Genomic DNA, 25915 nt, shown 5'->3' on the forward strand with positions numbered 1-25915 from the left:
GCAAACCGGCAGGCGTGTGAATCAGGGAAACCTGCCACCCGGCGCAGGTAAGAAACTGGGCGCGCACAGGTCCCTGCCCAGCCCCGATGCCCCCTCTCTACCTGCGGGCCCTGTCTTGTGACTAACCCCCACCCCAGCACCGTCCACTCCAATATGCACGCGACTTCCCACCCCCGGCCCTCAACGTCACGCTTCCCCAGGGTGAGGGAGCGGGCACGAGCTGCACGTGCGAGGCACCGGGGGCGGGAGAGCGGGGGGGGGGGAGTGTTCGTGCCGAGAGCTCCGGTACCTTTTGAATCGGGAGGGTTCCACTCAGCGACAAGCTCGGGGAGAGTGAAGGAGTGCCTAAAACAGAGACCAAACAACGACCTTCCCAGGGTGAGGGTGACGGGGAAGCGAGAGAGACGGAGTTGCCACGGTCCAAGCAATATCAGATTGGGGAGAAATCCCACCCCGCTGGTCCCCGGGCTATTTGGCGTCGCGCCCTAACCGAGTTCGAGGGAGAGGTGATGGAGGGCTGCAGGCCCATGGACGGCACCTTCAGGTAGGTGTGAAGCGGGCGCGGCCCCGGCAGTCACGTGGCGGCCGAGCCCCAGCGGTTGACGGCGGGCGATTCAACTACAAACACCTGGCGCCGCCCGGCCGTGGGCAGCGCTGGCACCGTCGGCCGAATCTCAGGCTCCGGGGAAGTTGGTGGTGGTGGTGGCTGGCTGTGTGTTGGGTCGGTGGTGATTCTCGGGGGAGGGAGAGAAACAGAATGAAGCTGGAGCGATGAGACTGCGTGAGCGGGTCTTTGACCGAAATTAAAGCAAGCACCGGCGGATGTGCTGGGATTGTGGATGAAACGTAGGGATTCCCACCACCCCCATCCCCCACAGCCAGACGCACGATGATCGATGTCATCATGAAATAGCAACCTGAAGCTTGATTCTGCTTCCCTCTCCATAGATACTACTGGACCCTTTGCGTATTTTCAGTAAATTTTTCCATTCTTGCGTTTTCTTTTAGGTACAGTGTAATAAAAGTATGGTGTCCTAGTGTAGGGTTCCCCTCCTAAAACGCATACAGTTCCTTTCATTCCCCCATAGATGCTGCTGGATACACTGATTGTTTGGTTTGTTGCTCCAAATTCCAGCAACTGCAATCTCTTCCGTCTCCGTGTAAGCAAAACATTGCGGATCATGGAAACCCTAAATTAAACTAAAGAATCCTCTGGAGGTGAGGTTAGATTTGCACATTGGCAAAAACCACCACTCGCATTCTTGTTTACCGACCCTGACCACCTGATGAAGCAGGGAGCAGACTAATCTGGATGCAGTGTTGGTGCAATTAATATCTTCTGTAAATGTTGGAAAGTTCACTAACTATTTAAATATTCATTGAATTGAGTCGTTTTACTTGCAGGATAAAAGTTTGTGGAAACTCAACTATTTTGTTGCTTGGTTAGCCGGAGGGGAACATTTTTGGCAGAAAATGTAACAACTGGGGGTTCCAAGTAGGGTGACAGTAAAATGCTTGTACCGGTTAAAGTAATCCAAGGTGAAGTAATATCTTCAAACTGGGGGTGGGGGACGAAGAAAAGTGGAGGCAAAAACAAACGGGGAAAACGACGAATACGGAAATGAGGAAACCATTGTTCAAAAAAGAGGAAGAAAAACAATAGACTGAAGACAAGATTGTTATAAAAAAAGTTTTAAAGAACTGACACCGAATGCAAAACAAAATGTGGATAGTGATCAGATGAGTGCGACCGTCAAATGTAATATTTGATTCAAGTTCTGTTCTAGGAACAAATAAACTAGTATGTTTTCATACTCCTGGCAGAACTAACTGCATTGGAAATAGACATTGATCGCCGAAGTAATATGACCATAGTTTGTCATAATACAGGTGATTTTTAAAGCGTCAATGTAGACTAAAGTCGGAAGGAACGCGGAAAAAGGAGCAAATCTAGACTTTAAAACTTGGAATGACGAGTCTTTGGAGTACTGTTTTGGAGAAATAAATGTCAATTAATCCAAAATAATAATTTAAGTATTACAGACGGCTAGAGATTAAACGTTGCACGCAGATTATTTTGTGAACACCCAGAGAAATTCACAATGTGTTATTTATCCATTTATATGATAGATGACCACGAATATGTTTGGAACAAGTTATCAGAGAAATTACTTGTTGAACTGTGGACGCTTAGTGGTAATGTGGTCTGTGCTTAGGAATTTAATTTGAAGTGAAATTACTACCCACGAACTGCAGTCAATCTCTGGAAACCTTTTGTGTTTTAGCGTCTCCAATTGTTTCAGACAGAGCGTTATTGTCCCGTTGCATTACACACGTGCCAGGAGTGCGCAGGGAAGAGAAAGTGTGTTGCAGTGATCCAAGGTCCCAAATTACGACATGCATTAAATTTGTAATTATCGTCACGAATAACGTTTCTGACGGTGCTACTCTATCCGATCACCACAGAATCATACTTGAATTGTATAACGAAGAAAAATGTACAATGCTGAGTTCTGGTCAATACATTTTAAGCGATAGTTTTGAAAACATTCCGTTCTGATTGTGATTTTTTCAATGACTTAATCGTACATTTCAGAAGACATCAAAAGCAATATGTATGTTTGTTTTACTATTTTGTTTTTCGTACTAGAAGGGTTTTGAACAAAGGACCCTCATTACTCCATATTTTGGTTTCATTGCAAAACTAGGTTGCGCCATCTATGGAATAAGCATTCGTCTTTTTTTCAATATACGAAAAGCGCCATCTAATCTCTTAAATGTGGAGTTTGCATTACTAGTTGTATCAATAATTTATATATATATATATCATACTTCCAATAAACTTTACTGAGCAATGGTAATTACATTTAAGGTACATAAACCACCTCCCTTTTCCAAACACTCAAGTAGCATTTCACTTTAGCGTGAAATGCTACTTGAGTGTTTAGTCGACATGTGTGCGACTGACTTTCCTTCTGCAGGAGAAAGTAATTGTTTTAGAATGACATAGTAATAGCAACAGGGATCCCCCACCCCCCACTGATGTCTGTATTGTGTGTGAGACTTGACAGATGAAGAACAGAAGTGCATTATCTATACTTGTTTACTTTCTAAAGCTGGTGGGGGGGGGGGCGCTGCTGGCGCTGCCTTAGCGGGGATTGCAGGAAAAAGGCGGGTTTACGGAGAACCGCCAAGATCACAAGTGCGCCTGCGCATTACCTTGACACTGGTTTGGGCGCGAGATTTGGCGGGAGGGGAGGGTCCAGGGCTTTGTTTGTAGGAATCTGTGTTTACAGAGTGTACACTTTAATCTCAACTTGCTTCCTCCTCGTGTGAGTTTGGGTGATCACTTGCTGCAACACTTCTTCCGCACTCTCTTAGAAACTCATGGCTCGGCGGCCACGGAATAGGTAACTATTATACGTTTTGGCTGCTGTCTGATGAACAAAAAATTATTATTGCAGAAAGAGGAAGAACTTTCACTTTAATTTGGTGAGGTTTACACTGTGGTTAGAGAAGAAGACTTGTTAAATGGTGAACTAGAAGTTCGGTCCTGTTTAGATATCTTATGTAGTTAATTTATGAATGGATCCGGAGCCGTGTACGTTTAATTTGCTGATAGCTTCTGCAATATACTTCAACCGTAATTAAAACTGGGTCAAATTAGATTATAAATCGCTGCCTCAATTTATTCTAAATTATGTATTTGTAGTAGATTTAAAAGGTGCAGAACTTCAGTGCAGTCATGTGCACAGTTTCTGAATAACAAATGATACAGCGTTAAGATCTTAAAAAAATCAAGATTGGTCATTTGATGAAATCATGAAGTCTTCAAAAGACAATTTACATTATAGTTCTCCAGAATATTGAATATGGAACAGTTTAGTTAGTTTTAACTGCACTATTAATACTTGTCTATCGACACATTGCTTATAGAAAAGTATTGACTGGTCCGTGTTTGTGTTTAGTTTATATTGTAGTTTCGCAGTGGCTATGTTCATCATTCACCGAACTCTGCATGAGTGCAAGACAAGCATGATATTGACAAAATCTAATGTGTTCACGCATGGAGAAACTTGTAACTAGTTCTGATCAATGCAGTAGATTACATTTTTATTGTTTTCTTCGTGCACGAGCAAGAAAATGACACGTGGATATTAATTTGTTGCAAACTGTATGCTACTGCTGAATAACAAAATATTAAGCTGGTTGTTGAATGTATCACTAGAAGTTGAACTTGGCAAAGACTCTGACCTAGGTTGTCAATAAGTTTTAACACATAACAGTGACAGTGCCAGAAATTGTTCAGTTCTCTTTCTCGAACTTGACCATTCGTCCATGACTAAGTAAATTGAGTATATCAAATAGTCTATCGTCATTAAAGTCCATATAAACCGAAATGGGGAACAATGTCATCTACCCAAAGTGTTTGAAATATGACAAAAGGTTCTTGGTACTCGCGACCGGCGGAAATTCCATTAGGCCGATATTTTATTGAGATAAATGAGTCACCGAAAAGATTTTTTAAGAATTTCGGGACTACATGGCTGTAGTAATGCGGCACGTTTCAAGTTAATGTAGCAAGCTTTTGTTCACGCACGAAAATACAGATCTGAGAACTTCACGAGTTAAATCAGTCAGGGCCGGAGTTGTGTTTTAGCGCATGAACTGCCGAGTTCGTGGTTTATTCAGCTTTCATTTATGGGTCACTGGAAAAACTATCTAAAGTCTCGTAATTTAATGTAAGAACGTTATGATCGCGATATTATGAACTCAGCAATAGCTTTAAAGTTTCACCATTTACCACATTGTCGCCAACGTATTGCTTTAGCGCTATTTTTAGAAGTACCTATAACCAAATGGTTCATTAAAGATTCTTCAATTACACTTAAACTACCCGTCATTGCGTTTGAATCTTTCGGTCGGTTGCGCGTGAGGTTTAGTATTAAGGATGATATCCCGAGTAGAAAGAGGTCAGATAATATAAATTTGCTGTAATTTTCCTGTAAGCTTGGGCATTAAGATAAATATCGTCACCTGTTAACCATTACTATGTCAGGATATATTGATTTGGCCCCGAATGCAATAATAGGAATGTTTCTGTTTCTAATCATAATGCCTCCCAAGTAAAAAAAATGTAAGTTTGTATTGAATTGTAATTTATGGTGTAGAACATGTATTCTCAGTACCGAGCCAGAATACAAAAAAACTTCTAATGTTTCATATCGAGTCCAAGTAGTATGAAATTCATTGCGTATTTCAGTCCCTGACATTTTTAACCCAGTTAATTTTTTAAACTGCTGACCAGTGACAAAGTTTAATATCCAAAAACAAATCTAGAGCAATAAAGTAATTTTGCAACATTACACGGCACTTAAATATAAACATTGCAAACGAATATTTGTATTCAAAGGCATTAAATTAAATGGAAGTCTTGGGTAGTAGAGTTAATACCAGAAGTTAAACATTTTTTAACAGCCAAACTCCTTGAATGGGTTTTAGCTCTCCAGTGCATAGTTTCATTTGGGTAGAGGATTTGACTGTTCTTGCCTCTACCACTAGATGGAGTAACCTACCGGGATAGAGAGAAGGGAAAATAATTTCTTCAGGAACAATGCCTCCTTTAGGCTGAACGACGAGATCTCATGCAATTAATAGCGCAATTGGTATTCACGTAGTTGTGGAACGCAGAACTAGACCCTTAGTTTAATGCATTGAAGGATGGAGCATAAGGAATAAAAGCAGCAAGTTTTCTCATTTGTTAAGATAAAATGGATCTTATTTATATTGAAGGGAATGCAATTTTATGTTTTTAAAACCTGAGAATTTGCCTTCTAACATTGCAAAATAGGCTAAAATATTTAATAGGGAACAGATATTCACATATGGATTACTCTATAGCAGAGTTAACCTCTTAAATTAATGAAATGACTTGAAATCAGAAGAGGTATTGTTTAAGGAGCATAATTATCAGATTTATATACATTTTGTAAAAGAAGATGTTGTAATTGTGTTGCCTGTACCATCCACAAGGGACCTTCTCTCACCCATTCATTGCTGGTTTACAACTTGCTGATGTGTGTTTATGTGATACTAAATTACAGTGCATTTTGTCTAATTGGGCCATTGGTTAATTGGAGCGGCCATTCATTTGGGACAACACTTAAAGAACAAAAACTAAATAGAGGAAATAGCCAAGATCCCCTTAATTTATTTGGAACACTATGCCTTTCGTTGGGGCTGAACAGTTTTTAATTAGCATCAGTTGCGTGCATTTGCATAGTCATTAGACACCTCACTGTGCTTAGAGGGTTCAGTTTTTTAATAGCATCAGTTGTGTGTACTTGTGTTCAAAAAGCAGTGATTTTTGTCACTGATAGCTGGTGAGAAGTAAACAGTAAGACAATTCAGAACTGTTTGCTCACTGAAATTTCAAGCATTCGACCTTAGAAATACCAGAAACGGCAGGAGTGAAAATGAAACAATTTCACTTCTTCAACAAGTTAGGAATTATAAAGGTATCAATACCCATCTTGAATGTTACAATGAAAATGAAGATTTGGGGGATGTAATCGTCTAAAGCATTGTATGAAGGCAGTCCTATTATCTGAACGAGGTGTCTGCACTGATTCTGTTCATTTACAGCCAACGAAATACACGATAGATCGATTCCTCTGTCAATAACTATTAGGGACTAATACACAGTTCTATGGTAAGGTATTGGAAGTGTTCTAGTTGTTCTGTATTTAATTTAAATACATAAATTGTTACTCAGTTAAATGGTGGTTTGCCTTTTTTATACCTTCAGCTAATTGGGTTAAAATGTACTGGTCCCAATGTGTATCAATTAACTGGAATACACTGTATTTTCCCATTTTTTCTCTACGTTTTGTAGGGAGACTTGACGATAGTTAATTTTTCAAATGATACTGAAACCCAGTTTTGGATTCAGATTGTAGATATTGCTCTGGATATTTACCCATGCATATGGCATATGAGTACATAAATAATTCTGGGGTTAGATTTCTCTATCCTCATCTTACATATTAGCATATTTCTTGATGACTTTGCTGAAGTTAACATTTTTAGATATGATACTTTATCATAAATTTAATAGAATTTGATGGCTAAGGATATCATACATGACTAAACTGAATTCTTCATCCTCATGTGCATGCTCACTTAAGAGCTTATGGCAAGTTACGAGTAGACAATTATTTAATAAAAGTTCAGTATTTTTCTTCCAACCGCAAGGTCAAAATTCATGCTGGGTATCAAAATGGTCATTATTAATCAGAAAGGGTTGCGTGCGCATATTTGTCAGGGGCTCAAGGTTATTTTTACTGTTTAGATAATACGTAAATATATTTGTACTATGTCTTACAAGCTACTATTTAAAATCTTAACATGGAAAAAATATACCAAAAGTTATTCGTTTGCAATGGAATCTTTGGAACTATACAATTATAAATGCAAGTATTTCCTACTTAATAGCCATTTTCAGCTTGCACTTCTTGACACCAATGCAGATGGTGTAGCTTCATTTTATGGAAGATCGCACTACAGTTTCCTAGGAATGTTATCCCTACCACCACCATAATGTGGGGATTCCCTGTATTATGGGTACATTTGTTGTACATATGATGGAAACTGGGGAAATAAAGGTGTTGTCTAATTAATAACAATGTTTTATTTGTAGTTTATACAGTAGTGATGAGGAGGAAGAAGAGATTGAAATGTTTGATCATGATTATGATGGTCCCCAACCAAAGTCTTGTAAACGCCAGTTAAGTAAAACACGATGGACACGTGAAGAGGTATGTCAAGATTGACTGAATGCAGTAAGATTTTCTTTTTAAAATACCTAATTGGAAGATGAGTTCATATTAATAAAATAATTTATTAATTGCACCTCAATTGTATTAATTACATTTTATTCTTGAAGTAAAAGTAGTATATTCCCAATGAAGCAATAATCACATACATGTAAGATACTAATGCAGGCATAACCAACAGCTATTTTGCTTTATTCAGAAAGCTTAGAGCTTCAGTTTGCAATTTTAATTATTCTGTGAAAATAAGCTACAAGTGCAACCGTTTGCTTAATATTTTAAAGGATGAAAAGCTGAAAAAACTGGTTGAACAACATGGAACGGAAGACTGGAAAATTATTGCCAACTTCCTCCCTGTAAGTACTACTTTCTGTAGTGTGTAAGTATAAATAAAATAGTTTTGCTAAGTAAACGTGAGCCAGGATTCTGATTTATTGTTTTGGGAGTTAAAGTAACAGATATGTTAATTATGTAAGGCTAATGCATTAACATTGTACAGCAGTCATCTAAAAATAGTAAATCCAATTACCTTACATCTAATATGTGGCAAAACTGTTGAAAATTATGTTTGCTTGATAACACTGAGTTTAAAAATATATTTTAATTATTATACAAAAATTTTAGGTTTCTTAGAGATGGAAGAAAAGCTGTATGCAATTTATAATCCTTAAATGTTTATTTAATTTTTAGGTTATTTAATCTCACTTTCACCACATAATTGTATATATTACCACCAAGCACCTGGTAAACTATCTGACACCTGACTTACTGCAGCTGTTACTTTGAGATTAAATGTAGTTTGATGAAGTTAAGTGTTGTGAAAAATTAACTATGAACAAACCTTGTAATGGACAATGCCAAAAATTGATAAAATACCATAGTCCATTTATTAATAAAACATCTTTTTGCGGGTGTTAAGGGAAAATAAATGCTGAAAGCTTTTGAGGTATGCAGTAGCTAAACTGAGTTCTTGCTCATATTACACGTTTACATACTTCAAAAGTGAAATGCAGAATTGAAACTTGTCTGCTGAGTATTGTCTTGAATTAAAGCCACAAAGTGATGTGCATTCTCTTGAAAACTTTAAAACATTAGAATTAGTTCCTGTATTTCTTTACAAATCTAGAACCGGACTGATGTGCAGTGCCAACATCGATGGCAAAAAGTTCTAAATCCTGAACTCATTAAAGGTCCATGGACAAAAGAAGAAGATCAAAGGGTAGGGTCATTTTGTAAAATGTTCAGCATTTAATTTTTATGCATTTTGGCACTTCACTGAAATAACCTAACAGTCACCAGATGCTCAGCAGTCACGATGAGGGAAATGACAAACGATATCATATGTTTCTATAGAGGAATGCAAGACCTATTTCTTAGAAAGAGTTCGACCCATGCTATTCTACTACTCTCTAAAATTTGAGTTTAATATTCATGAATCAGCCCCTACCAACAAGCAACCATTCTGGGCATCTCCATAATTGCAACTGGCATTCCAGGTGGTTTGTTTGCAACTGATTACCACTTTTGAAATAGACTGCTATTTAAAATTAACATTAAGTTAAATGTTAATGCAAAACCCAACTAAATACAAAACTTAAAAGTACCCCCATCAAATTGAGCTTATGTACTTGACTAAAATGATACTTCATAGAACTTGGCTCCATGCATTAGCAAACACCTCCTGTGTATATGGTCCAAATATAATCAGGTGTAACCCGGAAGTACTTAAAGATGGATGCTTAATGTTGCATGTTAAGAGCTCTTTTCCTTCTTGGAAACTTATTTTACATAACATGGGTAATACATTAGAATCTGCTTGTTCTTCATTCATATGTTTTGATATATAGGATTTACTTTTCTTCGGTCAAAAATCAACAAGTAAGTTATTGGCGCCACAGTAGCGTAGTGGCTAGCACCATGTTATTTCAGCTCAGGGCATCGGAGTTCAGCGTTCAATTCTGATGTCATCTGTAAGGAGTTTGTACGTCCTCTCCATGAATGCATGTGTTTTCTCCAAGAGCTTCAGTTGCCTCCCACAATCCAAAGATGTTCTGGTTAGTAGGTTAATTGGTCATTGTAAATTGTCCCATGATTAGACTAGGGTTAAATTGGTGGGTTGCTGATAGTATGGCTTGAAGGGCTGGAAGGGCCTTTTCCACACTGTATCTCTAAATGAAATTAAAATAAAATATATATTATTTTAAGACAAAATAAAAAATTATAAACAATTGTTATTGCTTAAAACTTTAATTTACAAGGAACATTCCATAATTCAGAAAACAAACGATTCTTTCGTTGCGGTGGGGTTGGTGTGGTTACTTTCCTAGAAAGCTGATCTTATTGTAATTTTCCATAATATTATCTGGACTTGCTATAAAAATGTTAAAATAATATGTTGATTTTTTAACATATTTTCACATAAATTTGAGGGGAGTTTTTTTTTAGGTATTGAGTTGTGAATTCCATAAGGGAAGATTTCTATAACCTGTACAGCTGTAACGTGGGGAGGGATCGCCTATAAATTTCAATTTGCATAACTTGGTTATTTCCTTTATAAAACTTAAAAATATTTATTGTAGGTAATAGAACTTGTGCAGAAATATGGTCCAAAGCGCTGGTCTGTTATTGCAAAGCATCTAAAAGGGAGAATAGGAAAACAATGTCGAGAGCGGTGGCACAATCATCTAAATCCTGAAGTGAAAAAAACTTCTTGGACAGAGGAAGAAGACCGGGTTATATATCAAGCACATAAAAGACTTGGAAATAGATGGGCAGAAATAGCAAAGCTACTTCCTGGAAGGTAAATGTTGAAAACGAACCTCCTAAAAATAGCCTGAAGTCTTAATGGACCAATGAAAAGTTAGTCCTAAGGTAAATTACTGAATCTTAGGATTTAAAGTGCCATACTGGGATCTTTAGAACACTGCAACATAAGGTGACAAATCAAGTTACAATATATGATTGAAGACCTTGTGTTAGAATGGATGGTAGAGAGAATATTCGGTAGAATGCTGAGAGATTTATTTGGATTGCTTATGTATTATTTGCAAAAGTAAAATGAATTCAGAAATTACAATTTATATATGTCAATATTAAACTAAGGAACAGTGTAATAAGGGCAATAATGAACAAAATATTTCTGTAGACAAGAATGGCAGATAAAATGTCAAGTGGTGAGTGCAAAATATTGCAGAATGGTACTAAAATAGGTTAAGGAGACAACAAGCCTTTGCAGTTCTACCCTACAACTTCATTGCTCAGCTACTGCCTGGTGTTGATGGCTCATCTGACAACTATCCAGCTAGCCTCTTAATCTTTGCTGATTTAGTTGAGAAAGTGAAGCAAATTGTAAATCAAGTGCTTTAATTAAGCACGTCCTTGTACATTTCCCAAACCCAAGTTTCCTTGTATATATGCATCACTATTTCGTGAAAATTGTAGTTATTGTTCGTATTGTTTTCTTATCCCCATACAGACGGGGATAGCATTTATAAGCATATAATTATTAAGGATAGAGTTTTAGGATGTGTGACCATGCTAACAATTTCTAGTGAAAGGAAAATGCAAATACTCCTTTAGTCATTTTCAGGGGATAAAAATAGTAACTTCTGATGGGGAAGTGTCTGCATTTTAGATTTCAAATAATCATACTTGTTTCACTGTAAGTGAGCACGTTCCTATGATATATATCATTGGGGTCAACTAGCTGAAATCTTTTACTTAATGAGTCTTTGAGTCTTGGGTTGTTTGAATAATGTATCAGTTTCCATTCGTGGATATAGATGTTCAGTTTACCGCCATTATAGTAGATTTTTAGAAAGAACATAATGACATTTTTCCATAGGTTGTTGGCCTACCATGATACAGCCAAAGCCTTTTGATTTAGTAGCATATTATTCTCTGTAATTGTTTTTGGATAAGTTGTTGAATTATGTGCATCTTCAAATTGTCTGTATGTAGGACAGATAATGCTATCAAGAACCATTGGAATTCCACAATGCGTCGTAAAGTAGAGCAAGAGGGCTACCTCCAGGAGTCTTCTAAAACAAGCCAGCCGCCAGTTACGACGAATTTTCAAAAAAATAACCTTATTATGGGTTTTCCACATACGTCTCCATCTACCCAGTTATCAGCTAGTCAGCCCCAAGTCAATGGTGACTATGCATACTTTCATCTTCCTGATCCACAAGAGGTAGGATTTTAGGATTTTTTCTTGTGCTTTTCAGTAACTGCCAATCATACCTATGCTGTACTATATGCATGTATTAATGTTAAACAGTTAGCATAATAAAATTCATTCACTAACTTATTCAGGAATGAACTTTGTATTAAATATTTCTGATTTATGTTACAATTCCATTATTAAGTTTAAGATGCTTCCTGTCCTTAAGAAAGGGTATTTCTAGGTATTTGATTGCAAGGTGGTAATAAAGAGTCAGATCTACGATTATATCATTTTCTTGAAAACCTGTTGAGCATTGCAGTTGCATTTGTTATTAAAATTATCTCGTATTCTGAGTACTTTTGTGTGTGTGTGTGTGCCCTTAACTCCTGGTGGAGTTGTGGGGGCGCTTTTGGTATGCTCATCATACAGCGTGGCTTGGCATCTGAAACCTGGTGGAGCCCATCCCTCTCCAGGAATTACTTTTATGTATATACAAACGTACAAATAATTCAGAAAAAAAGCAAAAATTCATTTAGTCTTGATTTAGCTCTTTTGTGACTTGGTTCAGATTACCAATCAGATACCCTATCCAGTTTCTCTGCACGTGAATATGGCCAATGTTCCTCAACCAGCCACTGCGGCTATTCAGGTAAGTTTAATATTTCTTTCACCTAATCACCTCAATGTGAGTTATTAACACTGTTGTGCTTTTTGTTATTTTTCAATAATATGATCTAAAGCTCTACTTTAGAAGTTATTTATCCTCTCTATTTTAGCAGCTAGGTTTTACCATTTATCCTCAAGGAAGTTCATTATAAGTTGGGTTGGTTTTTCACGGTTGCCTTGGCCTCAGCTTTGGTAGCTGAAGTTTGGAAGTCTTAATCAGTGTAACGTCATATTTAAAATCATTCCCTTTGATCGCTTCTTTCTTTTCCCTCAACTCTTAATTTCAGAGACACTATAATGATGAAGATCCTGAAAAAGAAAAAAGAATAAAGGAATTAGAGTTGCTACTAATGTCGACTGAAAATGAACTGAGAGGGCAGCAGGCATTACCAGTAAGAATGTCACTGTGCGGCTTGGATAAAGGGCTAGCAGCTTCACTCCAGTGCTCTTTCCTTTCCTCTCTTCCTCAGAAAGGCTCTATATTAATTTCATATCCTTAAAGTTAAAGCTGAAATCTACAAAGCCATTGTAGAGCAATTGCATATTTTGCAAAAAGTCTTCAATATTGCAGAACCAACAGGTACATATTGCACAAAGGCATTGAAATATATTTATTCAGAAGCATGCCAAAAATTTCAAGTTTGACAAAGTTAATCTAGAGCCAACTTCTAGATCTAGCTTTTGCTTTCAAAGGCTTTGCTCTTTTTTGCATTGTATTTCATCACTTGTATTCATTTTTTAACTTGCATGTTTAGTGTTTACGCCATTGTTTTTAAACTGTACATTTGGTTATTTACACATTATATACATTACACATGGCTGGTCAAATTAACCCATTTTGTTTAAGTTATTAGCAAATAGTGATGCATGACACAGAATCTGGCATTTTGATCGGATAATGTGTGATCAGTATTTCAGTTGTAAAAGTGCTGGTTTTGGTTTTACTGTACGTGGTAAAAGCCAGATAAAACCAAGTGAAAATAAGTGGCCAGCATGATTGGGATTTCGATGAGGATTGTTGATGCAATAGGTCTGCATGAAAAATAACCTGCATGATAATATACATAGCTATACTAATAGTTTACATTTAGAAACTACATAAAACTGATTTACTTTAAATGTTTATTTATCACTTCTTCCATCACCTGACTACATATTAAGCTTATCTCTAATTTCTTCTCTATTTTCTGATAATTTTGATTTGCGCACCTCTGTTGCGTTGGTGTGAGCTGTACCATCAAAAAGGGTTAGATGCAGTAATTTACTGCAACAAAAGCAACTCTAACTCAACATTCTAAAATGGCCTGCACTAGAATTTTAACTAGTACAAGAAAATACTCCTAGAACACACTTTATAAACCATATGTCATCCCAATATTATCCCTGATTAGATCAAAGCTCTGATGATTATTCACTTACATTATTAATTAATGAGGACATTTAAACATAGTTTGTAATATTTTAATCGTCTGCCTTTTTCTTGTTGAGGGAAGAAAAAGATGAGTTCTAATTTAGCTAGCAGAGCAACAAATTGTATAGTTCTTTACATGGGGTTTCAAATGCAATTTACAAGAATCATGCAAGTGCTAAAAAGCTTCAGGTAGTATCTGATTCAATCATATGCAGTTGTATTGCTGACTTCCTTTACTTTCCCACTTCTGCAGACTCAAACTGCTGATTACTCCAGCTGGAATGGTACTGTAGTCATTGATAATTCAGGAGCTCACAACAGGAGCCTGGCCATTACTTGCATAGGGGAACATCGACAACCTGGACATCCACCTCATAGGGATCTTGGTTCCTTGCCAGAAGAAAGTGCGTCACCAGCAAGATGTATGATTCATCCTAATGGAATACTCTCACCTTTAAGAAGTGTTCCACACTCTGATTACACAGAAGCACTTCAACTACTAGACTCAGTGAGTGATATTTTTTAACAGCTTGCAGTTAATGACTACTGGATATATACTTACAATTCATGTTAATATGTAGGATTTGCATATGTAGTTAAGTTTACTTGGCTGTTAAAAGGTGGAATATGAAATTATGTATAATGGATTGCCTAGTAGAACACTTCAAAAATCTTTCATTACAATAATATGCATTTATCTTTAACTGTATGGTGTGACATTTGAGATAAACATACAATAAATTATGCTGGATTGAAATCTGCAAGAAATAATTTCTATCAAAGTTTATAGAAGTTCAGATTGGCTACTTGTTATATACCCCTCTGGGAAGGAAAATTGGATAGGATGCAAAAACAACAAACTAGTAGGAATTGCTTATTTTGCTATTCTGCCAATGTTGAGGGTTCTGTTCAATTTGACTTTCTGCACCCTGAATCAAGTTACACATTTAAATCTAGAATGTCAATTTCCTTAAATGAATGCAGATAGATTTGTGCTAAATATATTGCATTCAGAAAAAAACAGATGAGATCAGCATAAACTGTAAAAGGATGAGAGAGAAACAAGTTTATATGCAACTCAGTTGTTTTAGTTATATAGTTACATTACTAAAATCTCAGAGCAAAAAAAATTTTAGAGATCTTTTTAAAAAATTTAAAAAACTAGTTGAGAAAAGAATATCCCTAGCAAGTTTTATTTTAGCTTTGAAAGTTAGTTACATAGGTGGCACTGTTCGACATTTTTAGATTCGTGCCTCCCAAATCGTTTCAGGATCCATCTACATGGGGTGAACTCAGCAGTTTCGACTTACTTGAAGGGGAAGACAGCACACCTAGCAAAATTGTTCCAGCAAAAATCACACAGCTTCAGCAAAAAGGAAACAGCGTTTGCCAGTGCGGAGGACATACTAGCGCAAGCCTAAGTAAAAGCCTGGTTTGTCAGGCCTCCCCTACTTCGCTCAGCCCATTCTCTCCTTCAAAGTTCTGCACTCCACCAACAATCCTGTGCTGCAAAAAGAAAAGCCATGCTAGCCATTCATTTAATGGTGATAGTAATTGCTCCACATTAGCTGACTTCAGCTGCTCTACTCCCAAGTGTGCCCATGTTAAAGGTCTTCCTTTCTCTCCCTCACAGGTAGATCAACATATATTACTAATACTTCAACGGACATGTAATGGTTAACAATTTAGAAACTAATTCTGTGGAACAAATGACTAATCACTTTTATACTCACTGATTTGACTATGTATTTTTAACCTACTCACTGCTGTCCCTATGACCACTCTTCTCAGATCAGCATTGTGCTCATTATACTTTCAGTTTTGCGCTTAATTGCCAACTTTATTCACAGAGTTTTTCTTTTCCACTTTATATTCAATTTAGTCTTAAGTTGTGTTTCCCGTAACTAGGACGTGAATCCTTCTGATTTCTGGATACAAAATTTTTAAAAATTATTATTACAACACAATCCTTATTGGTACATTTAATTTGCATATTTTGGCTAATATTCTAATATTAAATGTTTATTGTTAAGTTTATAAAAAGCATAAATGAAGTAAGGCAGATAAATCAGTTTACCATCCCAGTTTCTGTGTAGTCAGGCAAAAGATGATGAGGCACTCCTTGCACCTGCCTAAGTGTGATCAATAAAGTACAGTAAGAGAATGTGAGTACTTTGGATTAAACTGGATTCCTTTTACCTGGACCTTCATTGGGATTCAAAGTATGCCTGGTGCAGGTATGCCTCAAGAGAGCAGGTACATTGGATAATCCATGGATATAGAGAACATCTTAAACCAAGACACCTTTTAGAACCTTGTGAGACCTCGATGTTGCATGCTACATGAAGGAAACACAGCAGTCAGTAGGAATGCTAATCTGTGATTGGGATTGGATCTTTGAAGATTTGGGAGCAACTAAGTTTATATTTTAACTAGGTTATTGCAAATTAGGCAGCTTCATAACATTCCAGAAAATTAAAATAAGTTGTAGAGGTTTCATTGGTACAATGCTGCTATAAATATAGTAGCTTGCACCAATTGGCTGATTTTTTTGGGGAGGGAGTACCTATGTTTTAACAAAAGGATTATAGTTATTCAAGTGTAAAATGTTCCCCAAAATAATTCATTAAGTATCTAAGTATTGTCCTCCTTTCATAGTTTTATTTATTTTTTTAAGCTTTTATGAACATCCATGAAAGTTATTATCATGTTACTGGAAACAGAACTTTGCATCCTTGGGTGTTGCGTGATTGCATTCAGCTGTAATTTTAATTACTTTGTGTGCACAATTGACAATTATATCTGTTATAGGCTCACTGTTAACTTGGTTTTTGTTGATGATGCTTTATAATTTTCTTTTTGATTGCATTAGTTCACTAGAATGGCTTTTTCCTTTCAGTTTTTAAATACATCTTCAAGTGATCACCTAGAAGTGGAATCTCCAGCATTAACCTCTACACCAGTGTGCAATCAAAAGATTATTTTAACTCCTCTGCACCGCGACCAAACACCCAAGACTCAAAAAGAAAATGATGCGTTAGTATGCTACTTGTTAACTTTTGTTTATTTCTTTACTTAACATAATTAAATTAAAAAAAAAACACTATTTAGGATTGCCTTAAATGGTAGAATGTTAAAGGTTTTTGATAAAGTAAGGCATGTATGAGGAAAATTTTCTTTTCATCATAACTTGGTATTATAAAAAGAATATTATATATCTATTTTTAAATGTTTTAAGAAGACTTATCTAATTGGAAAATAATTGTTGATCTGCATGTTAAAAATGTTTTCACTTTCAGGAGTGATAGCAAAATTAGTATTTTTAGGAGATTAAATGAAAGATGGTAATTTAGCTTTTCCTTCATAAAACAGTTTCAGAACTCCAAATATCAGAAGATCAATATTGGAAGGCTCTCCGAGAACACCCACACCCTTTAAGAATGCACTTGCAAGCCAAGAAGTCAAATATGGATCTTTGAAAGTGCTGGTATGGATGTCTGGCTGTTTAATATCCACTCTGCAAAGGTTCACTTGAAACCCATTTGTAGAATTATTTTGATCATGTTTCATTCCCTTACATTAATAGACACCATCTCACCTTGCTGAAGATATACAAGATGTAATTAAACAAGAAACTGATGAAAATGAAATTATAAATAGTTTTCATGAAAATGGCCAACCACTTTTAAAGAAAATTAAGCAAGAGGTAAGTGCTTTATTTAACTAAAAATGAACAGTCAGCATGTCAGATAGTTATTGTGGGAAGAGAAATATTTAACAACTCAGATTAGAGACTTTTCATCAGAAATGGAAATGAAAGATTAAAAAAAACATAAATTTTTAAATTATAGAAAAGGTGGTGGGAAGAATAGATAGGATAAAGTGAATATTTGTGTTAGGGTGAGACCATCAAATTAGTTATTGAAGCAGATTGCGCTTCTTTGTGTTAAGTATTGTAAATATTTAAGTGGCAGAACATGACTAGTAGGAAAGGATGTCCTAGTGAAAAAAAAATCAAAATTACAGATGAATTACTTACTTTTTTTAAGTACTTATTTGTAATAAGTTTCATCCATTGGTCTTTCATAATCCATCTCTCATGCAAGGTTTAGGAGATTATGATTGGAAATTATACCTTGGCACATAGGTCTTGTGCGCCATATGAAGGTATTTCATCTGAATCCAATTGTCAAGCACAATCAGGTCCATCTGACACGCCTCCGGAAATTTGCTCTGGAGCTTTCAAGTACAATGAATATCAAATTGCTTACAATATGGCTCTAGTAGTTTTAGCTGCACCAGATTATTCTGTACGCGGCTCAGAAATGGGTTTATATTGATGTTAGTTGCAGTGGCATCCAATACTTTCAATAATTTCAGTTCATTCTTTGATATATATTTTCAAAGCCCCCACCCCTGCTTTCCTTGCTTTTTGGCACCCTGATCTCATGTTCCAGTGATGGATTTAATTTATGCATATGCAAAGCCATTTCTATTACAGATGATGCCATGGGCTTAACACAAAATAAAGAACACTACCAGGGAATCCTTTAAGGCAGAGTAGAATTTCTAAGCTTATACAGTACTATAGTAATTTTGTGTATTGCATTGTGCTGCTGCTACAAACAGTGGGAAGGGAGTAGGGAGAGGGGAATCATAGCGGAGAAAAGGGGAAGGCAAGGGGGAGAGGTTGGGGAGCACCGGAGATATTCTGTAATCAATAAACCTTGACTGGTGTCTCAGGGCTGGGTATGTCTGCACCTGTGCCACCCTGCTGTTGGTGCTCCTTCTCTGCCACCTGTCCCACTGCGCTCCATTCCTAACATCTTTTGCTCCCAGCAGATTTACAAACTCCCTTTCTTCTCCATGTTTTTTCAGAAAGTCTTAGGCACCTTAGCTATATATGTGTGCCTAAGACTTTTGCACAGTACAGTGGTAAACTATCATATTTGTCATTTCTCTTTTCCCAACCTTCCTATTCATTTCTCATTTCCGATAGAAAATCTGGATAATACTCTTAAGTATTGCTATTTCACAGGAGCATAACATCGTCATATCAAGTTTCTGACTTTTTTAATGGAAGGTTCAATGTTTTTACTAAAGATATTAACTGCTCTAGCAAAAAAAGAGAATGGAAGTTATAACACTATACCAAGTACTTGTATATTACCACAGGTCAAACTGGTTTCTAGTTTACACATTTTGTTCTTCATTTACAGTTTACACATTTTATAACCATGTGATTAATTATCCAATACTAATGTATTACCACAGTAGCATAACATTTAGCATAATGCTATTTTAGATAATGGTGTCAGTGTTTGGAGTTCAGTTCTGACTCTGTCTGTAAGGAGTTTGTACTTCCTCCCCGTGAATGCATGGGTTTCCTCCAGGTGATCCAGTTTCTTCCCACATTCCAAAGACATACTGGTTAGTAAGTTAATTGGTTATTTTAAATTGCCCTGTGATTAGGCTGGGGTTAAATAGGTGTGTTGCTAGGCAGTGTGGCTCATTGGTTCTGAAGGACCTGTTCCATCTTGTATCTCTAAATTTAAATAAATAATTGAGTACCCAAGAAAGGTTGATGTCATAATGCTGGCAACCACCCAAAGTAGCTGTCTAAAGAAGAATTAATAGGACAGATCATAGTTTAGGTAGTTAGTGATACTTACATTTCTTGGGACTGATACTGGTTTAGTTTCTTTCAGCATAATAGATTTGCTTCAAATAATTTCCAGCATTAGTATTTTTGCGAGCCATCCCTAAGCTTCGTAGTATTCTGGTTTTATTTGCCCAATAAGTTGGCCTTAGATTCAATAGCCAGGTAGACATATTTAAAAGATCTCCTTTTATCTTAGCAAAGCAAAATTTGATAGTAGAAGTCTCAGGCCTGTCTACTGATACACATGTTACATTGGCTTTATGAAGGATACAATGGCAGCAAAAACAAAAAACAACTTGAAAGTTATAGGAAAAACATTACCTTTATGTGCACTAAGAATGTACATAAAGATTCAAAGATTGTTTTGTAATTTGGGATATATATGTTGGACAGTGAGACCAAAGTTCTTTAATTTTGGTTGTTTTCTCTCGAGTTTCCAGGTAAAGTTCAAAAGCAATACAAGAAATGTTTTTTGATTATTGATTTTTGGATTTGTGGTAATGTTGGCTTTTCCATATACTGTGCTACTCTTCAATACTTAAGATAATCTTAACGTTGAATTGAAACGGTATGTGGAGACATTCAGAGAATGGAAGATAATTATTCCACAATAAATGTTTAGTTTTTCTTTGTAGGTCAAGTTGTTTTCTCTAAAAATTCTTGTTGTGTAGATCCAGTAATTTATCACTTATTTTCAGATGGTGTCTCCTGATAAGAAAATGAGGAAGTTTTTTACATTGGCACCATGGGAAAGAGAGCACTTGGGTACTCAGCTTTTCTCACAAAGTCCTTTAGAAGAAGTACCTGTAAGTATGCGAAAATATCTGATCCTTTTTGATCAATTGCAACCAATAAAAATGCCATTGACAACTGTTTTTAAAATAGGGGAAGGATGGAAATCTTTGTATTATTCTGACATTACTGGAAAAAAATTCCAAATCTCAACATGCATACACACAAATTCTATATTTGTTCTTCAAGTAAAAGATTGTGAACAATACATTGTATTTTTAGACTAGAGAACTAACATCGCAACTCACTGACTAATTGCAGAGGCAACATTCACCAACTAAATTTTCATTCAAATTTTAAAAATAATTTTAATTTTGAATATTTTAGTCTGAAGATATAAAATGGGCTATTTTTAACATCATTAACTCTGAAGTGAACAAAATTAATAGAGGTAGTTTCCTCATAATGATACAGTAGTCTCCATTATTGAGTGGATGCTGGCTAGCTCAGTCTCTGGATTACCAAGATATTGTGAGGGTAAACAGAATGGCAATGAAAAAATGGAAAGTGCAGCAGATTAAGGAGCATCTGTAGAAAAAGAAACACTGATAATACTCAAGATTGGAGATCCTTCTTTGGAACTGACAAAGAAATCTGAAAAGGGTTCTCTGACCTGAAAGATTAAATCTATTTTTGCTTTCCACAGATGCTGTCTAGCTTGCTGAGCATTCCAGTATTCTCTGTTTTTATTTCAGATTTACATCATCTGCAGTTCACTTTACATTGAAGTGGAAATGGCAAGCTCAGTTGGTGCTTTTAGTCCATGACCACTCGTTAACCAAAAATGGGCTAGCTCAAAATGATCAACCAGCTAGTGGTGCATTCAACTTTATCTTTCCAGAGAGATCATTATTAAATGACTCAGCATGCAGAAGATAGTTGATTAAAGATTACCAGAGAGATTTTCTTTCCAACCTCTTTTTACCTACTAGCAATGTTCCATTGGAGTTGGAAATACTTCAGGGACAAAGGATGCTTTGCCAGAAACCTACGAGTTCATCCATTAAATGTAAATGAGGCTCTGTATACGCAACTAAGCATAACTGATATTTTAATTAATGGCCCAGTGTGGCTTTCCAGGTAGAACACGAGTTTTCCCCTGATGCCCCCAAGAAATTCATAGACCTTCCCTTTCTGAGTGATCTCAAAATACCTTTCTGTCATGGATCTGATAACCTAGACATGCCCCAACTGTTGCTTCCCAGTTGTTTTCAGTAGGCTACGGAATGGGTGCGTTGTTGTGAGACATGGGAGTTTAACTCTCCCAGAACCTTTTGTTCTATCTGCCATTCCTGACCTAAAATTAGGGTTAAAGGATGCACAAAATGTAGCTGTTTATATGACATTGGGAATACATTTATAAATAGGATCAAAAATTCAGGGGAAATTCATTTGGGCAATAACAGTAGAAAAACTAATCACAGTGGTATTTGATTAAATTTCCAATATTAATAAAATAATTAAACATGGCTATGCACCTTATTTTCAACATGTCAATAGTTCTTAGATGTGTGAAAAGAGAATAGTTGTACAATCAAAAAGCATTTGCCTATATCTACTCCCAAATCCTTCAACTTTTAACCATGACATAAATTCCCTGGAAATACTTGAAATTACTGTTTCTTTGAACTTCATCCATAAGAATCGAAAATAATTTATATAATTCCGAGGGACCCAAATTCTTGACAGGTTAAGCTGGTAAAAACAACAAAAATATGGAATATGTTGGTAATATTCAGCAGGTCAGTCAATAAAGATAACATAATTATAAACATAGAATATTGAAATACAGTGGGTAAAAACAAAAACAAATTATTTGTATATTTAAAGTAAAAATAAAAGTATATGGAATGGCCCCTGACAATAGGGATAATCGTGATTAGATGAAATTAACGGTTTTTCTATTTCTTCTTCTTAAGATAGTATGCCATTTTATGGTGCCTGCTAATTTAAATAATTGCTTCATGTACGTGGGACTAACTGCAAAGTTAGGAAACTGCACACCACAGTGAAAAGTTAATGCCAGAAGTGATAGAACCTAGCTTTAAACACTGCTTAAATCTGGCAAACTTCTCTCAAAGGGATGGTGCATTATTACTGCAGCTGTTTGTGAAATTTTTTGATTTTGATGTGACCCAAAAAATAATAGCACAGTATGCAAGAGGTATGTATTTATAGCTTTATAGTGTTGTAAAGGTGATGGGAAGTTGGAGAGCTGTGCTATAGAGGTACAAAGTAAACTTATTATCAGAATACATTGTTATCATATCGAACCGTGATTCATTTTCTTGAGGGCATTCACAGTTAGTGAATAGGGTGCCGTAGTGTAGCGGTTAGCATGACACTATTACTGCTTGGGGCATCACAGTTCAATACTGGTGCGCTCGGTAAGGAGTCTCTGTACGTCCTCCCCATGGAATGCTTGGGTTTTCTCTGGATCCGCTGGTGTCTTTCCACAGTCCAGAGATGTACTGGCTAGGTTAATTGATCATTGTAAATTGTCCCGTGATTAGGTTAACGGTTGTTGGGGGTTACTGGGCAGTGTGGTTTGAAGGGTTGGAAGGATCTACTCCATGCTGAATCTCAATGTTCCCATGTTCTGAATTATAAATAAATACAATGAAGAAACACAATAGAATCAATAAAAGACCACACACAACAAAACAGACAAATGACCAATGTGCAAAATACAATAAACTACACATACCAAAAAATAAATTAAAAAGCAATAAATACCAAGAATGTGAAATGAAGAGTTCTTGAAAGTACATAGGTTGTGAGAACAGTTCAGTATTGGGGTGGGTGAAGTTATCCCCTCTGTTTCAGGAGCCTGATGGTTGAGGGGTAATAACTTCTTGAACCCGGTGGTGTGGGTCGTGAGTCTCCTGTGCCTCTTTCCTGATGGAAGCAGCGAGAAGAGAGCATGCCCTGGATGGTGGGGATCCTTGATTGATGCTGATTTTTTGTGACAGCGCTCTCTGTAGATGTGCTTAATGGTGGGGAGGGTTTATTTATGATGGGCTGGGCCATATCCACTACTTTTTGTAAGCTGTTCAGTTTAAGGACTTTGGTGCCCCCATACTAGACCCTGATGCAGCTAGTCAGTACTATTCACTGCACATCTATTGAAGTTTGTCAAAGTTTTTAGATGGCATTCTGAATCTATGCAAACTTCTAAGAAAGTAAAACGCTGCCTTGCTTTCTTTGTAATGGCACTTGCATGCTGGTCTCAGGGCAGATCCTCTAAGATATCGATAAATACTTTATTGATCCCAAAACAAATTACAGTATCACAGTAGCATTACAAGTGCACAGGTACACAATTATTGGAAGAGAAGTGAGAAAGAATTTAAAAAGTTACCTTAAAAATAAGATGTACAAGAGTTATAAGATCACACTGATAAGATGGTAGTACAAGAATTACTGTAACATCATACAGTAATGGGTGCACATTCGCACTGTCCAGTAGTGGTAGTATTGCATAGGGTGGCTGAGATAGAAAGGTGTGGTAAACAGAGGAAACGGTGATACTGAGGAATATAAAGACCTCTACACCTCTGATCCCTTGATGAGGACTGGCTCATGGACTTCCAGTTTCCTCCTCCTGAGTTAATAATCAGCTCCTCGGTCTTTCTGACATTGTGTAAAAGGTTGTTGTGGCACCATTCAGCCAGATTTTCAATCTCCCTCTTATATATCACCATCTTTGATTCAGCCAGTGACAGAAGAGTCATCAGTAAACTTGAGTATGGCACTGGAGCTGTGCTCAGTCTCAAAGTCAAAAGTATAAAGCAAGTAGAGCAGGGGGCTAAGCACACAGCCTTGTGCTGCACCTGTGCTGAGATGTTGTTGCCAATCTGAACGGACTGGGGTCTGCAAGTGAGGAATCGAGAATCCAATTGCACCAGGAGGTACTAAAGCCAAGGTCTTGGAGCTTATTGATTAGTCTTGAGGGGATGATTGTACTGAATTCTGAGCTGTAGTGGGTTAAGAGCACCATCCATATGCTCCAGGGTTGAGTGAAGAGCCAATGAAATGGCATCTGCTGTTGACCTGTTGTGATGGTAGGCAAATTGGAGTGGATCAAGTGGCTTTCGCAGGCAAGAGTTGATAATGTTTCATCACCAGCCTCTCAAAGCACTTCATCACAGTGGATGTAAGTGACTGGATGATAGTCATTGAGACAGGTTACTTCTTTCCTAGGCGCCAGAATTACTGAAGCCTGCTTGATGCAGGTGGGTGCAGACTGTCGATGTGTGGTGTTAAAGATATCAGTGAACACTTCAACCAGTAGATCAGTACAGGTCTTCAGTGCTTGGCCAGTGCTTTCTATGGATTCACCTTCCGGAAGGATCTCTCACGTCAGCCTCAGACAGAAATCAGGGTCATTGGGATTCATGGGGGTGATGCTGCACATTAGAGTCAAAGACATTGGGATGTTTAACCAAGACAATCAAGGATAAGCATCAAGCTCTGGAAAAGTGTTGCCATGGTAGGTCTATAATAGTCAAATGTACCACAAGCTTAGACATTGCTGAATGCACCTCCCTCACATCACACTCTCATTGTGTCTCTCTATTATGACACACATTTAAAATAGATATTTCATCTCACCCTGATGGAATTAGCACTGCTGCAAACCTCACACCCACATATCATAACTTGCATGTGCTGTCACTCACCCCATGGTCATAGGCAGATAACAATGTACAAACATTCTCAGATTTCTTGGTCTGCTACTGAAGAGGGTCACTACTACGGATATAGTGTGGCTTAAAGTTGGTTATGGCATTTGGCAGGATTGTAACAGTGGATATTGAAGATACTAATATAGCTTATCGAACATTAGCCCATAATCTGTTGCTTTTTCACAAAGTACAGGCTGTAAATAAGCATCTGTTATTTATCAAAACCCACACTGCTGCCCCTAGATATTGCTACAACTATACATTCATATCTTCATTTTCAAATGCAACTCAACCAGGGGTAGAGGTAATAGTTATTACTAATAACTATTGTAAGAGCAAAAACATTGAAAATTAAAAATAAATGGATTATTTAATTTTGACACAATAGAGAATATCTTGGTTGTAGGACTTGCATGTACAGGGTGCAGGGGCCAAGCATATGCAGACTCCAATAACTGATGTTTCAACTCCGTGTACAAGATTGCTACAAAAATTCAGATTACCTGTTACCATGGGCTGGCACTGAAATTTATTAATGTATTGGTGTGTCAATCAACATCTTTATGTTGCGCCCATCTCTCGGAATAGCAGTTTTTGGCCATCTGGTCTTTGCCTTGCTATTGCCTATCGTCCAATCTAGACTACCACCACCTATGCCAAGATGGCATAGTTTGGATCTAAGAGGTTCAGTTGCAGAGC

General features: G+C 36.9%; 1 protein-coding gene across 6 annotated transcripts in view; it reads left to right on the forward strand.

The window, feature by feature from the left end:
- The first annotated feature begins 419 nt into the window (after positions 1-419).
- Positions 420-25915, forward strand: part of myb (v-myb avian myeloblastosis viral oncogene homolog) — a 32042-nt gene continuing 6546 nt past the window's right edge. For 2 of the 6 annotated variants that reach the window (XM_063072201.1, XM_063072214.1), the window contains exons 1-13: positions 420-544; positions 7700-7817; positions 8117-8188; positions 8959-9051; positions 10412-10632; positions 11793-12024; positions 12566-12646; positions 12951-13055; positions 14328-14582; positions 16974-17110; positions 17447-17561; positions 17661-17780; positions 20435-20542. In XM_063072201.1, the coding sequence (XP_062928271.1) occupies positions 510-544; positions 7700-7817; positions 8117-8188; positions 8959-9051; positions 10412-10632; positions 11793-12024; positions 12566-12646; positions 12951-13055; positions 14328-14582; positions 16974-17110; positions 17447-17561; positions 17661-17780; positions 20435-20542 (1692 nt within the window). In that variant the 5' untranslated portion in view covers positions 420-509. Of the gene's footprint in view, positions 545-3273; positions 3411-7699; positions 7818-8116; positions 8189-8958; positions 9052-10411; positions 10633-11792; positions 12025-12565; positions 12647-12950; positions 13056-14327; positions 14583-15344; positions 15708-16973; positions 17111-17446; positions 17562-17660; positions 17781-20434; positions 20543-25915 lie in introns of those variants that run through there. The other 4 variants (XM_063072193.1, XM_063072208.1, XM_063072221.1 and 1 more) reach the window with 4 other exon arrangements.

Source organism: Mobula hypostoma, chromosome 2, assembly GCF_963921235.1.
Source record: "Mobula hypostoma chromosome 2, sMobHyp1.1, whole genome shotgun sequence".
Lineage (NCBI taxonomy): Eukaryota > Metazoa > Chordata > Chondrichthyes > Myliobatiformes > Myliobatidae > Mobula > Mobula hypostoma.